Source organism: Mobula birostris, chromosome 1 (genome assembly GCF_030028105.1).
Source record: "Mobula birostris isolate sMobBir1 chromosome 1, sMobBir1.hap1, whole genome shotgun sequence".
NCBI lineage: Eukaryota > Metazoa > Chordata > Chondrichthyes > Myliobatiformes > Myliobatidae > Mobula > Mobula birostris.
This window is the reverse complement of record NC_092370.1, coordinates 12,659,674-12,678,057: the sequence shown is the minus strand read 5'-3', so window position 1 is coordinate 12,678,057 and position 18,384 is coordinate 12,659,674. Positions and strand designations below refer to the sequence as shown.

General features: G+C 42.7%; 1 protein-coding gene across 4 annotated transcripts in view; it reads left to right on the top strand.

Annotated features, from left to right (window-relative positions):
• LOC140186273 (cAMP-regulated phosphoprotein 21-like) overlaps window positions 1–18,384 on the top strand; it is a 379,019-nt gene that overhangs the window by 201,650 nt on the left and 158,985 nt on the right. For all 4 annotated transcript variants that reach the window (XM_072242365.1, XM_072243188.1, XM_072241563.1 and 1 more), the window contains exon 5: window positions 18,243–18,335. In XM_072242365.1, the coding sequence (XP_072098466.1) occupies window positions 18,243–18,335 (93 nt within the window). The remainder of the gene's footprint in view (window positions 1–18,242; window positions 18,336–18,384) is intronic.

Sequence of the window (18,384 nt, the reverse complement as noted above, 5' to 3'; positions counted from 1 at the left end):
AACTGCAGACTGTATTACTTAAACTGCCCAGATCATATTCAGTTATCTTGTGTAGAACCACGTACATACAAGAATTGCCCACAGTATCATGAAATACTGAACCCTTCTATAAAGTAATAAATTTGTAGACATTTGTAAGGGTGATCATGGTCCTTCCATGACCATGATTGTTCTTGGCAGATTTTCCAACAGAAGAGGTTTATCATTGCCTTCTCCTGTGCAGTGTCTTTACAAGACAAGTGACCCCAGCTATTGTCAATACTTTTCAGAGATTTTCTGCCTGGCATCAGTGGTCACATAACCAGGACTTGTGTTATGCACCATCTGCTCATACAACCATCCACCACCGGCTCCCAGGGCTTCACGTGACCCTGATCAGGGGGCAGAACTATACCTTGCCCAAGGGTGACCTCCAGGCTACCGGAGGGAAGGAGCACTTACACCTCCTTTGGTAGAGACATATCTCTATCCTGCCTCCCTTTCCTTCACCCACATATCAATAAAAATTGACCCAGTTACGTGTGACAGCTCCTAGTTTTCAGGTGAGCACAAAGCAACATCTATTGTGCAAACTTTAATGGATATTACAATCTTTCTCAAGCATTCCATTGCTACACAGGGGCAATTGATTAATAATCTGTCTACAGATTAATAACCAGATTCACACGACATGGCACATACTGAACTGATGGACGAAGGAAATTATATTCTATAGATTGCTGCTGTTGTCTGCTCCATTTTAAAACTCCCAGTAATATATGCAACCCACTGCCACTCAATATCACACCAAAAATTGTGTGTTTTCTAACTTATACCAAGTACTCATTAATGTTCTTCAGCATAATAACTGCAGCCTCTCTCCCATTCCTCTCGGAGAGTCCTGTGGCCGAGAATGTTAATTACATTTTTTCAGCTATTTGCCATCTTAGATTTTTTTTTGTTTGTCGAGTAATAAGCAGTGGCCATTATATCTGGGCTGTTGAATGTTCCTTCAGAAGTTCAGCTAGGGTTTTCCAGCTGTTATCCGCCCTGCATCCTGATAGGATGTACTGCATCGGGGAAACGTTGGACGATGTCACTCTTGTGCCGCAATCTTTTTCCAGCACTGGAGGGGAATATAGACCACATTGTTCTGAGAGCAATCATTGGACCCACCCAGGGATTCTAGGTCTCCACAATGCAATGCTGGATTACGAGGCCCCCTTGTCAGATAAGTCCCATATTTACCCTACATCCATAAGTCCATAAGACCATAAGACAAAGGAGCAGAAGTCGGCCATTCGGCCCCTCGAGTCTGCTCTGCCATTTTATCATGAGCTGATCCATTCTCCCATTTAGTCCCACTCCCCCACCTTCTCACCATAACCTTTGATGCCCTGGCTACTCAGATACCTATCAATCTCTGCCTTAAATACACCCAATGACTTGGCTTCCACTGCCACCTGTGGCAACAAATTCCATAGATCCACCACCCTCTGGTTAAGAAAAATTCTACGCATCTCTGTTCTGAATGGGCGCCCTTCAACCCTTAAGTTATGCCCTCTCGTACTAGACTCCCCCATCATGGGAAACAACTTTGCCACATCCACTCTGTCCATGCCTTTCAACATTCGAAATGTTTCTATGAGGTCCCCCCTCATTCTTCTAAACTCCAAGGAATACAGTCCAAGAGCGGACAAACGTTCCTCATATGTTAACCCTCTCATTCCCGGAATCATTCTAGTGAATCTTCTCTGTACCCTCTCCAACGTCAGCACATCCTTTCTTAAATAAGGAGACCAAAACATCCCATGGTACTCCAAGTGAGGTCTTACCAGCGCCTTATAGAGCCTCAACATCACATCCCTGCTCCTATACTCTATTCCTCTAGAAATGAATGCCAACATTGCATTCGCCTTCTTCACCACCAACTCAACCTGGAGGTTAACCTTAAGGGTATCCTGCACGAGGACTCCTAAGTCCCGTTGCACCTCAGAACTTCGAATTCTCTCCCCACTTAAATAGTAGTCTGCCCGTTTATTTCTTCTGCCAAAGTGCATAACCATACACTTTCCAACATTGTATTTCATTTGCCACTTCTTTGCCCATTCTTCCAATCTATCCAAGTCTTTCTGCAGACTCTCTGTTTCCTCAGCACTACCAGCCCCTCCACCTATCTTTGTATCATCAGCAAAGTTAACCACAGAGCCACCTATTCCATAATCCAAATCGTTGATGTACAACGTAAAAAGAAGCAACCCCAACACGGACCCCTGTGGAACACCACTGGTAACCAGCAGCCAACCAGAATAGGATCCCTTTATTCTCACTCTCTGTTTCCTGCCAATCAGCCAATGCCCTATCCACGTATGTAACTTTCCCGTAATTCCATGGGCTCTTAATTTGTTTAGCAGACTCATGTGCGGCACCTTGTCAAAGGCCTTCTGAAAATCCAAATATACAACATCCACTGCATCTCCCTTGTCTAGCCTACTTGTAATTTCCTCAAAAAATTGCAATAGGTTTGTCAGGCAGGATTTTCCTTTAAGGAAACTATGCTGAGTTCTGCCTATCTTGTCATATGCCTCCAGGTACTCCGTAACCTCATCCTTGACAATCGACTCCCAACAACTTCCCAACCACCAATGTCAAGCCAACAGGTCTATAATTTCCTTTTTGCTTCCTTGCCCCCTTCTTAAATAGCGGAGTGACATTTGCAATCTTCCAGTCCTTCTGCAACCTCATTCTGCCCTCTCGCTTCCTCCCTTAATTCCACTGTTGAGGTTCATGAATCAGTACTAAGTAGACAACCATCTTATTGCAAATATTCCTAGTTCTGATCCTAATCTCAGAGACCGCACTGAATCCCAGTTATCTAACCATGTCAAAACCCTGTCTTAATTACTTACACAGTTGACCATTACGTTGTCCAATCCTGTCCACTAATGCCACATCTCATTACCTTCGCCCTGCAGAATTTATGGATACAGCCCAGTTCATCACAAACAGATCCCTCCCCATCACTGAGAATATTTACAAGGAGAGTTGCCTCAAGAAAGCAACATCCATTATCAAAGAACCCGCCATCCAGGCCGTGCTTTCTACCATCAGGAAGGAGGCAGAGGAGCCTTAGGTCCCAAACCACCTGGTTCAGGAACAGATATTACCCCTCAACCATCAGACTCCTGAAACAGGATGGATAACTTCACTCACCTCAACACTGAACTATTCCAAAAGCTATGGACTCATTTTCAAGTACTCTACAACCCGTTCTCAGTACTTTTTATTTGCAGTTTGTTGTCTTTTGTTATTCATATATAGTTTTTTCATAAATTCTATTATATTCCTTTATTTCCTTGTAAATGCCTGCAGGAAATTTAATCTCAAAGTAGTAAAAACAATAAATCTACTTTGACGTTGACTTGAGAGGCCAGATCCTCATCGGCAGCACAATGCCTGACCAATACCCAATGTGCATAAGACCATAAGATGTAGGAGCCATTTCATCATATCCTATCCATTTCCCTCTCAACCCCAATCTCCTTCCTTCTCCCCGTAACATTTAATTCCCTGATTTATCAGGAATCTATCAACCTCCGCCTTAAATTCACCCAATGACCTGGCCACTACAATTCACCTCCCTCTGGCTATAGAAATTCCTCCTCATCTCTGTTCTCAGTGGATATCCCTCTATTATGAGGTTGTGCTCTCTGGTCTGACACTCCCCCACTACAGGAAACACCCTCTCCACCACCACTCTACCCAGACCTTTCAGCATTCAATGAGATTCCCCCCCACTTTCTTCTGAATTCCAGCGAGTTATGGCCCAGAGCCATGAAATGATAAGCCTTTCATTTCCAGAATTATTTTTGAAAACCACCTCTGGACCCTCTCCAATGTCAGCACATTCTGAGGCCCAAAACTGTTCACAAGTCTCGAAGTGTGACATTGATCAATGAGTCAAATGATCACCAGCTCTGCACTCTACACCTCCATCACCCCCCCACCTTAAGGCAACTGAATGAGAGTTCCCCAGGGTCATGTCAGCAGCCTGCAGCATTAGGACACTTGCTTACCAGATCTTGAATCAGCACACGGAACTGTGGCCATTACAGAGACACATGGATGTTCGATGTTCTGCACTCTGATGTTTCAGAAAAGATCGCGATGAGGGTGGAGTGCATTCTACTGATTGACTGATTGATTGGTTGACCATCGTGTCGGACAATGACAGTAGAAACCTGTGCAGGAGAGATTTTAAAGTGGAAAGGCCGTTGCACTGGGGCAGTTCTTTTCTCTCGACCTTGGAAGTCTGAGTCCAGTGGCATGAGTAGTCATCACAACTGGGCTCTTCCTTGGTTGCAGTAAATGGCCATGACGTCTTCTGTGTCTTGTCGTGCCCTTTGCTCTCCATGGAGCATAGCAGATCTCACTGTTGATCTCATTCGCCCAATCCACCAGAAATGAGTTCACATGTCACGACAGACATATCCTTATCTCATTGGAGTATGAGGCACACCGGCTACCCACAGCTGGTTTAGCCCAGCTGTTGAAGCGGTGTACCGGCGTGTGGCCGCTGTCGAATGCAAAGAGCTTCTTGGAGCCAAAGGGGAGTGAGCTGCCCTGGAATGGACATGACAAGCCCTTCCACCAGAGGTGCTGCCCCTTCCAGTACACCCCCTACTCCCCATGTTTCACGACTAGTAAGGGACAATGTCGCAGCCACATTCAGAAGCAACAGACTGAAGGTTCATCCACTGAGCCTGTATGTGAAGAGCTCAAAAAAGCGTAAGAAAGATAAAATCACACTGACGGGATTGAACTGCAGACCCACCAAGACATTGAGAACAGATATGCAAGCAGATTTTCAAAAGTGAATCAGGTTTAATATCATTGGCATACGTGGTGAAATTTCTTGTTTTACAGCAGTATATTGCAATACATAATAATAAACTAACTATAAATTGCAATAAGAAATATATATTAATTAAATAAGTAGTGCAGAAAGAGAGTATAAAAATATCGCGGTAGTGTCCATGGGTTAATTATCCATTCTGAAATCTGACAGGTGGCACGTAAACGTAGCGGTGAGTACAATTACTTTACAGCATCAGCAGTCATCAATTGGGGTTCAATTCCTGCTGCTGCCCGTATGATATTTCAGATACTGATTTCCTGCCAAATTCCAAAGACATACAATTAAGGTTAATAAATTGTGGGCATGCTATGTTGGCACTGGAAACGTGGTGACATTTGCAGGCTACCCCCAGTACAGCCTCTCTGATTTGATATGACACAAAGTATTTCATAACATAGGAACATAAGAAATAGGAGCAGGAGCCGGCCATCCGGCCCATCGAGCCTGCCCTATCATCCAATAAGATCATGGCAGATCTGTCTGTAAACTCAGCTCCATCTACCTGCCTTTCCCCCATAACCCTTAATTCCCTTACTATGTAAAAACCTATCTAACTGTTTCTTGAATATATTTAGTGAGGAAGCTTCAACTGCTTCCCTAGGCAGAGTATTCCACAGATTCACCACTCTCTGAGAAAAACAGTTTCTCCTCATCTCCATCCTAAATCTTCTGCCCTGAATCTTGACGCAATGTTCCCTAGTTCTAGTCTCACCCACCAATGGAAACAACTTTCCTACTTCTATCTTATCTATCCCTTTCAAAATTTTGTATGTTTCTATAAGATTCCCTCTTATTCTTCTGAATTCCAGAGAGTATAGTCCCAGGTGACTCAATCTCTCCTCATAGGTTAACCCCTTCATCCCTGGAATCAACCTGGTGAACCTCCTCTGCACTGACTCCAGGTGCGGCCTCACCAGTACCCTGTATAGTTGCAGCATGACCTCCCTGCTCTTCAATTCAATCCCTCTAGCAATGAAGGCCAACATTCTGTTTGCCTTCTTAATAACCTGTTGTACCTGCAAGCCAACTTTTTGCGATGCATGAACAAGCACTCCCAAGTCCCTCTGCATAACAGCATGCTGCAATCTTTCACCATTTAAATAATAATCTGCTCTTCTATTATTCCTTCCAATCATTTATCTCTCACTACCAACATTGTATTCCATCTGCCAGACCTTGGCCCACTCACTTAACCTATCTATATCCCTCTGCAGACTCTCCACATCCTCTGTACAATTTGCTTTTCCACTCAGTTTAGTGTCATCAACAAATTTTGCTACGCTACACTCAGTCTCCTCTTTCAAATCATCAATGTAAACGGTAAACAGCTGTGGGCCCAGAACCAAACCCTGCGGCACCCCACTCACCACAGACTGCCAACCGGAGAAACACCCATTTATACCAACTCTCTGCCTTCTATCGGTTAACCAATCCACTATCCATGCCGATATACTTCCTCCAACTCCATACATCTGTATCTTATTTATAAGTTTCTTGTGCGGCACCTTATCGAACGCCTTCTGGAAATCCAAGTATATAACATCCACCCGTTTCTCTCTACCCACTGCACCCATTATGTCCTCAAAGAACTCAAGTAAGTTTGTCAAACAGGACCTGCCATTTCTGAATCCATGCTGTAAGTTTGAATGTTTCAATGTGCACGTGACAAATACAGTGTTGTGCAAAAGTCTTTGGCATATATACTTAGCCAGAATGCCTAAGACTTTTGCACAGTATTGTATTTGCTAATGTGGAGAAAAGAGCAAGTTTGTAAATCTGGCGGGAGCAAAGGATGTTGGGAATGGCAAGGGTGGAGTGCCAGGAGGGGTGTGTGGCAGGTGGCAGAGAAGAACTGCCAGGTGCGGGGTGGTACGGGTGCAAACACACTCAGACCTGAGACACCAGGCAAGGGCATTTGATTCTAAATAATTGGTTCAGTGATCATTACAAAATTTCTCTCTGTTGCTTCCCACCCCCTCCCCTATCCCTTTCCTTTTTCCCAACCATGATTCCCATCTCCCTGCCCCCTTCCCACTCTCAGTCCACAATAGAGACCTATTTCAGAATCAGGTTTATCATCACTCACATATGTCATGAAATTTGTTTCTTTTTTTCTGGCAGCAGTACAGTGGAATACATAAAATTACTGCAGTACTGTGCAAAAGTCTTAGGCACTCTCACTATATATCTGTGCATAAGACTTTTGCACGATACTGTAAAGCTAATCTATTCTCTTTAGTGACAGGTATAAAAACGTTGGGGTTGTTGCCGTGTATGACTTCAACTTCCCCAGTATAGACTGGAACTACCTTTGTGCAAGAGAGTAGAATTTATTAGTTGCATCCAAGAGAGATGTTTAAAACAGAATGTGGATGGTTCGACAAGAGGAGGGGCTGACTTGGGGCTGGTGTTGGGTTATTAGCCTGGCCAGGTGACTGACCTTTCAGTGGATGAGCAGATAGGGAACAGTGACCTCAGCTGCTGAAGACTTAAGACAGTTATGTTGTTAAGGATATGCATGTACTTTGTTGAAAAGTATTAAACAGGAGAAGGGCACAATGAAAGAGTAACACACACAAAACACTGGAGGAAATCAGCAGGTCAGGCAGCATCTATGGAGAAGAATTAAAAAGTCAATGTCTTAGGCCAAGACTCTTCATCAAACCTCTTCATCAGAACAGAGAGAGTAATGGGCTGGAACTAGTGAGAATTAATTGGCTGATTTTAGACAGATCTACATCTGACATGTGGAGGGTGTTTAAAGACCAGATGCACAGAGTACAGGACAGAAGGAAGGACAGGATGGCAAAGAAAGAGAACCTTGGATGTTGAGAGAAGTGGTGAATTTAGTCAAGGATTCAAAGGAAGCATAGGTAAGTTTAAGAAGCTAATATCAAATTGAGGATTATAAAGAAGCCAGAAAAGAACTTGACGGGGGAGTTAGGAGAGTCAGGTGGGGCCATAAAAAGTCCCTAGCAGGTAGGATTAAAGAGAATCCCAAGGTTTGCTAAACATACTGAACACCAAGAGCAAGAGGATAACTCAGAAGCGGGTAGGACCACAAAAGGATGAGGAGGGATATGTGCTTGGAAGTGGAGGATGTAGATGATGTCCTAAACAAGTACTTTGTGTCAGTATTCACCAAGTAAAAGGACGTGGAGGGTACTAAGATCAGTGTATTAATATTCTGAGATAAAGAAATAGGTGGTAGTGGCTTTCTTGAAGAACACTAATTAGATAATTCCCTCGGGCCTGATGGGATATAGACTGGGTTATTGAGAGAGGGAAGTGATGAGATTGCTGAGGTCTTGTCCATGATCTTCATGTCCTCCCTCACAGGCAAAGTCCCGGAGCACTAACAAAGAGCTAATGTTCTGTTATTCAAGAAAAAAAATGGGGATAATCCTGGAAATGATACACTGGTGAGTCTCATACTTGTGGTAGGGAAGCTAATGGAGCAGACTCGATGGGTCAAATGACCTAATTCGATTTCTATATCTTATAGTCTTAAATTTTCTGCTGGTAAGATACTCTATTATAATTACGATGTTTACTTATTTCCTCCAATACAATTTATATTCTTGCAGAGAACCCTAAAGATTATTCTTTGCAACTGTGGCATTTTGTCCTTTTAATCTAAACAAGAGAGCATGCAACAATTTCCACGTTCAAAGTTCAAAGTAAATTTATTATTTAACTACCTATATGTCACCATATACAACTCTGAGATTTGTTTTCTTCTGGGCATACTGAACAAAATCTAAGAACCATAACAGGTTCAATGGAAGACCACACCCAGCAGAGCAGACAGACAACCTCTGTGCAAAAGACAAAAATCTTTGCAAGTACAAAAGAAAAAAAAAATAAAATATAAGCAATTACATGAGATGAAGAGTCCTTGAAAGTGAGTCCAAGGGTTGTGGGAACATTTCAGTGATGGGGCAAATGAAGTTGGGTGAAGTTATCTCCACTGGTTCAAGAACCTGAGAGCTGAGGGGTAATCGTTTTTCCTGAACCTGGTGATGTGGGCCCTGAGGCTGCTGTACCTTCTTCCTGTTGGCAGCAGTGAGAAGAGAGCATGATCTGGGTGGCAGGGGTCCCTGATGATGGATGCTGCTTTCCTGTGACAGTGCTCCATGTAAATATGTCTTCATGAGACAAAGACAAAGGAGCAGAAGTAGGCCATTCGGCCCATCGAGTCTGCTCCACAGCTCCCCCATGAGCTAAACTATTCACCCATCTAGTTCCAATTTCCGGCTTTTTCCCCATATCCCTTGATACCCTGACTAATTAGGTACCTGTCAATCTCCTCCTTAAACACCCTCAATGATCGGGCCTCCACAGCTGTATGTGGCAACAAATTCCACAAATCCACGACCCTCTGGCTAAAAAAATTTCTCCTCATCTCTGTTTTAACTGGGTACCCTCTAATTCTAAGACTATGGCCTCTTGTCCTGGACTCACCCGCCAAGGGAAACAACCTTTCCACATCTACTCTGTCCAACCCTTTCAACATTCGAAATGTTTCTATGTGATGCCCTCTCATTCTTCTATACTCTAATGAATACAATCCAAGAGCCGACAAATACTCCTCATATGTTAGCCCCTGCATTCCAGGAATCATCCTCGTAAATCTTCTCTGAACTCTCTCCAACATCAGTACATCCTTTCTAAGATAGGGGGCCCAAAACTGCACACAGTATTCCAAATGAGGTCTCACCACTGCCCTATAGAGCCTCATTAACACCTCCTTACTCTTATACACTATTCCTCTTGAAATGAATGCCAACATAGCATTCGCTTTCCTTACCGCCGATCCAACTTGGTGGTTAACCTTTAGGGTATCCTGCACGAGGACCCCCAAGTCCCTTTGCACTTCCGATTTTTGAATTTTCTCCCCATCTAAATAATAATCTTCCCGATTATTTCTTCTTCCGAAATGTACAACCGTACATTTGTCAACGTTGTATCTCATCTGCCATTTCTTTGCCCACTCTCCTAAACTGACTAAGTCTCTCTACAACCTTTCCGTTTCTTCAACATTTCCTGCTCCTCCACCTATCTTGGTGTCATCCGCAAACTTAGCCACAAAACCATTTAATCCATAATCCAAATCATCGATATACATTGTAAAAAGAAGCGGCCCCAACACCGACCCCTGCGGAACACCACTAGTAACCGGCAACCAATCAGAATAGGATCCCTTTATTCCCACCCTTTGCTTTCTGCCTATCAGCCAATGCTCCAACCATTTCAATATCTTTCCTATAATTCCATGGGCTCTCATCTTATTAAGCAGCCTCAAATGCGGCACCTTATCGAAGGCCTTTTGAAAATCCAAATACACAACATCCACAGCCTCTCCCTTATCAATCTTATTCGAGATTACCTCAAAAAATTCCAATAGGTTGGTGAGGCAGGATCTTCCCTTCATGAAATCATGCTGGCTTTGGCCTATCTTGTCATGCACCTCGAGGTATTTCATAACCTCATCCTTGAGGATTGACTCCAATATCTTCCCAACTACCGATGTCAGACTAATAGGTCTATAATTTTCGTTTTGCTGCCTCCTTCCTTTCTTAAATAGCGGAACTACATTTGTGACCTTCCAATCCTCCGGAACCATGCCAGAGACTATTGATTCCTGAAAGATCATTTCCAATGCTTCCACAATCTCCAAAGCCACCTCCTTCAGAACCCTTGGGTGCACCTCATCCGGACCGGGAGACTTAACTATTCTTAGTCCACTTAGCTTCCCAAGCACTTTCTCTCCAGTAATCTTGACTGTACCTAATTCTATTCCCTGATACCTCTGGCTATCAAGTATATTGCTCATGTCTTCCACTGTGAAGACTGATGCAAAATACTCATTCAGTTCCTCCGCCATCTCTTTGTTATCCATTATAATTTCTCCAGCATCATTTTCAATCGGTCCCGTATCTACCCTTGTCACTCTTGTACTCTTCATATATTTAAAAAAACTCTTAGTATCCTTTTTTATGTTAATCGCCAACTTCCTTTCATAATTCATCTTTTCTTTCCTAATGACTTTCTTAGTTTCCTTCTGTAAGTTTTTAAAAGTCTTCCAGTCCTCATTTTTCCCACTAATTTTTGCTTCCTATACGCCGTTTCTTTTGCTTTTATTTTTGCCTTAACCTCTCTCGTTAGCCACATTTGTGCCATTTTTCCATTCATAATTTTCTTTTTTCTTGGAATATATTTTTCCTGCATTTTCCTCATTTCTTGTAGGAATTTCATCCAATTCTGCTCTGCCGTCCCTCCATTTAGCTTACTTTTCCAATCGACTTGGGCCAGTTCCTCTCTCACACCACTGTAATTTCCCCTGTTCCACTGAAATATCTATACACCTGATACCAGCTTCTCCTTTTCAAATTTGAAACTGAACTCAATCATATTATGATCACTACTTCCAAGGGGTTCCTTTACCTTCAGCTCCCTAATCGCCTCAGGTTCGTTACGCAGCACCCAATCCAAAACAGCCGGTCCCCTGCTGGGCTTCTGGACAAGTTGCTCCAAAAAGCCATCCTGTAGGCATTCTACAAACTCCTTCTCAATAGACAATAGACAAGAGGTGCAGGAGTAGGCCATTCGGCCCTTCGAGCCAGCACTGCCATTCACTGTGATCATGGCTGATCATCCACTATCAGTATCCAGTTCCTGCCTTATCCCCATAACCTTTGATTCTGCTATCTTTAATAGCTCTATCCATCTCTTTCTTGAAAGCATCCAGAGATTTGGCCTCCACAGCCTTCTGGGGCAGAGCATTCCATATATCCACCACTCTCTGGGTGAAAATGTTTTTCCTCAATTCCGTTCTAAATGGCCTACCCCTAATTCTTAAACTGTGGCCTCTGGTTCTGGACTCACCCATCAGCAGGAACATGCTTCCTGCCTGCAGCGTGTCCAATCCCTTAATAATCTTATATATTTCAATAAGATTCCCTCTCAGCCTTCTAAATTCCAGAGTATACAAGCCCTGAGATCCAGTACCTTCCTGACTTTCCCAATCCACTTTCATATTAAAATCCCCCATAATTATCTTGACATTTTCCTTCTGACATGCTTTTTCTATTTCCAGCTGCAACTTGTAGTCCACATCCCAGCTGCTGTTTGGAGGCCTGTATATAACTGCTATTAGTGTTTTTTTACCCTTGCCATTTCTTAATTCTACCCATAAGGATTCTACCTCTTCTGATCCTATGTCCCTTCTTTCTATTGATTTGATATTGTTACTTACCATCAGGGCCACGCCACCCCCTTTACCTACCTTCCTATCCTTCCTGTACACTGTGTATCCTGGGATATTCAGCTCCTAATCACATCCATCATTTAGCCATGACTCGGTGATGGCCACAATGTCATACCTTTTAACCTGCAGCTGTGCAGCAAGGTCATCCACTTTATTTCTAATGCTGCGTGCATTTAAGTACAGTACATTTAGATCAGCATCTGCTGCCGATTCTGCTATATTTCTATTTTGCAGCAAATTATCCTGTATATTCACCGGCCTGTCCTTCTTACCATCTTTGCTGCACAGTATTTTTGACTTATTTCTATTTTCCTCTTCCTCAACCCTAACACCTTGGTTTCCTTCCCCTTGCCAACTTAGTTTAAACCCCTCCTAACAGCTATATTAAACAATTTCGCCAGGATATTAGTACCTTTTGAGTTCAGGTGTAATCCATCTTTTTTGTATAAGTCATACCTTCCCCAAAATAGATCCCAGTGATTCAAGAATTTGAAGCCCTGCCCCCTGCACCAGTTACTTAGCCACACATCTGTACCCTTTCAACTGCCAGCACATCTTTTCTTGGCTGGGGGGCCCAAAACTGCTCACAATACTCTGCGTGCAGTCTGACCAATGCCTTATAAAGCCTTATATCTTTGCTTTTATATTCTAGTCCTCTGGATATGAATGCTAACATTGCATTTGCCTTCCTTACCTCTGAGTCAACCTGCAAGTTAACCTGTAGGAAATCCTGCACAAGGACTCCTGAGTCCCTTTGTACCTCTGATTTTTGAATTTTATCCCTATTTGGAAAATAGTCCACTCCTCTATTCCCTCCGCTAAAGTGCATGACCATACACTTACTAACATTATATTCCATCTGCCACTTCTTTGCCCATTCGCCTAATTTGTCTAGGTGCTCTGCAGACCCCCTACTTCCTCAACACTACCCACCCCTCCACCTATCTTCAAATTATCTGCAAACTCAGCCACAAAGCTATTAATTCCTTCATCCAAATCATTGACATATATCCTGAAAAGATACAGTCCCAACACTGACCCCTGTGGAGCATCACTAGTCACTGGAAACCAACCAGAAAAGGCCCGCTTTTTTCCCATTCTTTGCCTCTTGCCAGTCAGCCAATCTTCTATCTTTCCTGTAATACCATGGGTTCTTATCTTGTTCGGCAGGCTCATGTGTGGAACCTTGTCAAAGGCCTTCTGAAAATCCAAATAAACAAAATCCACTTCGTCTATTCTGCTTGTTATTACCTCAAAGAATTCCAACAGATTTGTCATGCAGGACTTCCCCTTTCGAAAACCATGCTGATTTTGATATGCCTCCAATCATGTGCTTTCAAGTACTCTGAAACCTCATCCTTAATCAGTCCTTTTCCAACCTCTGAGATCAGACTAATTAGCCTATAATTTCCTTTCTTCTGTCTTCCTCCTTTCTTAAAAAGTGGAGTGACACTTGCAATTTTCCAGTCCTCAGGAACCATTCTGGAATCTAGTGCTTCGTGAAAGGTCATTACTAACGCCTCCGCAATCTCTTTAGCTATTTCGTTCAGAACCCTAGGGTGTAGCCCATCTGGTCCAAGTGACTGGTCTACCTTTACACTTTTTAGCTTTCCAAGTTCCTTCTCCTTAGTAATAGCAACGACACTCACTTCTGCCCCCCTGGCAGTGTTGCATATTGGCATTCTGCTAATGTCTTCCACAATGAAGACTGGTGCAAAACACTAATTCAGTTCACCTGCCATTTCTTTGTTCCCCCATTACTACCTCCAGAATTGCCTTTCCCCTAGTGGACTCAAGTACAAGCTGCTCTAAAAAGTCATCCAGTTACAACCTGATTTTCCCAATCTAAATGTATATTGAAATCCCCATGATGATCACAACATTGCCCCTTCTGTCTCCCATTGTAATTTATAGTCCACATCCTGACTATTGTTCAGAGGCTAAAATATAACTTCCATCAGGGTCTTTTTACCCTTTCAGTCTCTTAACTCTACCCACAAAGATTTTACATCTCTCGATCCTATGTCAGCTCTTTCTAAGGATTTGATTTCACTTTTTTACTAACAGAGACACCCTACCCCCTTTGCCTACCTGCCTGTCCGTTCAATACAATATGTATCCTTGGATATTAAACTCCCAACTATTACCTTCTTTCAGTCAGAACTCAGAGATGCCCACCATAACTACCAATCTCTAACTGCACTTCAGAATCATCTACCTTATTCCATATGCTGCATGCGTTCAAATATAACACCTTCAGTCCTGCATTCATCACCTTTTTTTGATTTTGGCCCCTTGTTGAGGTTTAACTCATCCCACTGACTGCAATTTTGCCCTATCATCTGCCTGTCCTTCCTCACAGTCTCACTACACACTGCATCTACTTGTATACCAACCACCCCATCTTCAGCCCTGTCACTCCGGTTCCCATCCCCCTGCCAAATTAGTTCAAGCCCTCTCCAACTGCTCTAGCAAAGCTGCCAGCAAGGATAGTTATTCCCCTCAGTTTCAAGTGTAACCCGAACTTTTTGTACAGATCATACGTTCCCCAAAGAGATCCCAATGACCCAGAAATCTGAAATCCCTCTGCCCCCTACACCAGTTCCTCAGCCACACATCGATTTGCCAAATCATCCTATTTTTACCCTCGTTGGCGCATGACAAAGGTAGCAACCCAGCAGTTACTACCCTGAAGATCATACTTTTCAGCTTTCTACTTAACTGCCTATATTCCCTCTTCAGGACCTCCTCTCTTTTAAAATCGATGTAACTGGTACCAATATGTACCATGAGCTCTGGCTGTTCTCCCTCCCCCTTTAGAATGCTGTGGACCTGATCTGAGACATCCCTGATCATGGCACCTGGGAGGCAACATACCATCCTGGTATCTCTTTCACTTCCACAGAATCTGCTTTCTGCTGTTCTAATTATGGAATCCCCTATCACTACTGCACTCCTGTTCTCCCCCCAGACTCAGTGCCAGAGACCCGGGCACTGTGGCATCCCGCGATCTGTTGTTCCCACGCCCCCCAACAGTAGCTAGCGGTATACTTATTATTGAGGGGAACAGCCACAGGAGTACTCTGCACTGACTGCCTATTCCCTTTCCTTTGCCCTGACAGTCACCCAGGTACCTGCCTCCTGCAATTTAGGGGGGACTACCTCCCTATATCTCCTATCTATCACCTTCTCATTCTCCTGTATGAGCCAAAGGTCATCGAGCTGCAGCTTTTGTAGTTATCATAGAAACTGGAGGTTTCCCAGAGCTTCCACAATTCATACAAAGAGCAATACTACTACACTCACTTCAGCTTCCCAAACACCCTCTCCTCAGTGAAGACCTCTCCAGAGGTCTGATATCCACTCTCGCCTCTTTTTCTGCATATGAGAGGACTTTTGTTATCCTCTTTTATATTATTGGCTAGTGTATCTTCATATTTCATCTTTTCTCTCCTTATGGCTTCTGTAGTTGCCTTCTGTTGGTTTTTAGAAGCTTCCTAATTCTGTAACTTCCCAGTAATTTTTGGCTATATTTTCTGCCCTCTCTTTTGTTTTTATTCTGTCTTTGACTTCCCTTGTCAGCTAATTATCCTCCCTTTAGAATATCTCTTCCTTTTTGAGATGTATCTATCCTGCACCTTTCAAATTGCTTCCAGGAACTACTTCCTTTGCTGTTCTGCTGTCAACCCTGCTAGTTACCCCTTCTAGTTAACTTTGGCCAGCTCCTCTCTCATTTCTCTGTAATTCCCTTTACTCTACTGTAATACTGATACATCTGACTTTAGCTTCTCCCTCTGAAATTGCAGGGTGAATTCTATCATGTTGTGATCATGTTCTCCTAAGGGGTCCTTTACCCTAAGCTCCCTAATCAAATTTGTTTCATTACAGTGGGCTCAACCACAAATTGCTCTGGAAACCCATCTCACTGGAACTGTACAATTTCCTTCTCTTGGGACCCAGCTTGAATCTGATTTTCCCAATCTACCATCATATTGAAATCACCCATGACTATCTCTTTTTCCATGCCTTTTCTGTCTCCCGTTGCCATTTGTATCCCACATTTTGGCTACTGTGCAAAGGCCTAACAAGTGTTTTTGTCCACAGAACTGCCGCTCGCTGTTTTTTGCATCATTCTTTGTTAACTCTAGAGATTGTTGTGCGTGAAAATCCCAGGAGATCAGCAGTTTCTGAGATACTCAAACTACCCATCTGGCACCAACAATCATTTCACAGTCAAAGTCACTTAGATCATATTTCTTATCTATTCTGATGTTTGGTCTGAATAACAACTGACCCTCTTGACCACTTCCACATTCTTTTATGCATTGAGCTGCTGCTACCCGATTGGCTGATTAGATATTTGCATAAATGAGCAGATGCACAGGAGTACGTAAAAAAGTGACCACTGAGTGTATAATCACTACTTGTGTTTTCTGATACATGAAGATGCAAACCGTGATTAAAAACAAACAAGAAGTCTATTATTGCTTTAATCAGCTGGACCTTATGTGTTTTAATTTTGAATTTATTCTAAAATGAAATCCAGTGGAAAATTAAATTGCCTTAATTACTAAACATTGTATAAAGGTTGTAGTAATTTGAAATTTACAGTTCTGTGCAAGAGTGTTAGGAACGTATACATATAGCTATAGAGCCTAAGACGTGTGCACAGTACCATAGTAATTTTATGTATTGCTCTGTCATGCTGCCACAAAAAATACCAAATTTCATGACACATATGAGTGAATCTGAAATGGGTCTCTATTGTGGACTGAGAGTGGGAAGGGGGCAGAGAGATGGGAATCATGGTTGGGAAAAGGGGAAGGGAGAGGGGAGGGAGCGGGAAGCACCAGAGAGACATTCTGTAATGATCAATAAACCAATTGTCTGGAATCAAATGATCTTGCCTGGTGTTTCAGGGCTGGGTGCATCTGCATTCTTTTTCTGCCACCTGTCCCACGCCCCTCCACCCTCACCATTCCCAACATGCTTTGCTCCTGCCAGATTTACAAACTGCTCTCTGCTCCACGTTGACAAATAGTGTACTGTGCAAAAGTCTTAGGCCCCCTGACAATATATACGTGTCTAAGACTTTTACACAGTACGGTATATCCAAATGTTCAGAAAGCAGATGACATAAAAAGAAGTCATCGTCACTCAGAATCAAAATTAGAATCAGAATCGGGTTTACTATCACTGATACATGTCATGGAATTTGTTGTTTTCCAGCAGCAGTACAGTGCAACACATAAAATATGCAATAAATTACAATAAAATTATATATAAAAATAAGTAAGTAGTGAAAAATGAGAGTAAAGATTGTGAGGTAATTTTTATGGGTTCATTGCCCATTCAGAAATCTGATGTCAGAGCTGAAGAAGCTGTTCCTGAAACATCGAGTGTGTGTCTTCAGGTTCCTGTATTTCCTCTCTGACGGTAACAATGAGAAGAGGGCATGTCCTGGATGGTGAAGGTCCTTAATGACAGATGCCATCTTCTTGTGGCATCACTCCCTGAAGTTGTCCTCAATGGTGGAAGGCTGATACCTGTGATGGAACTGGTTGAGTTTGCAACCCTCTGCAAATTTTACGATCCTGTTCAATGGCCCCTTAAGTTTGAGGCTTGATTATGTCCCCCTTCTGCATGTTGCTGTCGTTTAGGTATCAATGGTGAAATTATAGATATGTGTGATGAACTGTCAATCTTCTATGTGCTCTGGGAAGTTCCCAGAATATGAACAATGTTTAATTTCAGTTCATTCTCAGCTGTCTTGTGTTTTAACAATGTCCTCTTTGTCTTATCTTTCTTGAAAAATTGTATGTTCTATATGAATACTTTGCACAAAATGAGAAATAAAATTTGTAACCTTACTTTAGCAACATGCCACATGACATTCTCAGACTGTGATAGATTTTATTCAAAATATCTTAATGTTAAAAAAGGAATTTCTTTAATTTGCAATTTATTTCACACCAAATCTCAGTTTCCATTATGAAGCTTGTAATCTCACAGCAGTGTGCTGATGTTTTCAAAATGTCTGAGCTATGATGTGTTCACTTTGTCTGTGTTTCACAGTCAGGGGCCAAAGGTAAACTTGTGAGAAGTCTAGCAGTTTGTGAAGAATCTAGCCTGCCTCTACCATCAACAGAAGCCACAACAGAGAATCAGGTATGGCATTGTTGCTGCATCACAAATTTGTTTTTCAATTTTTGGTTGA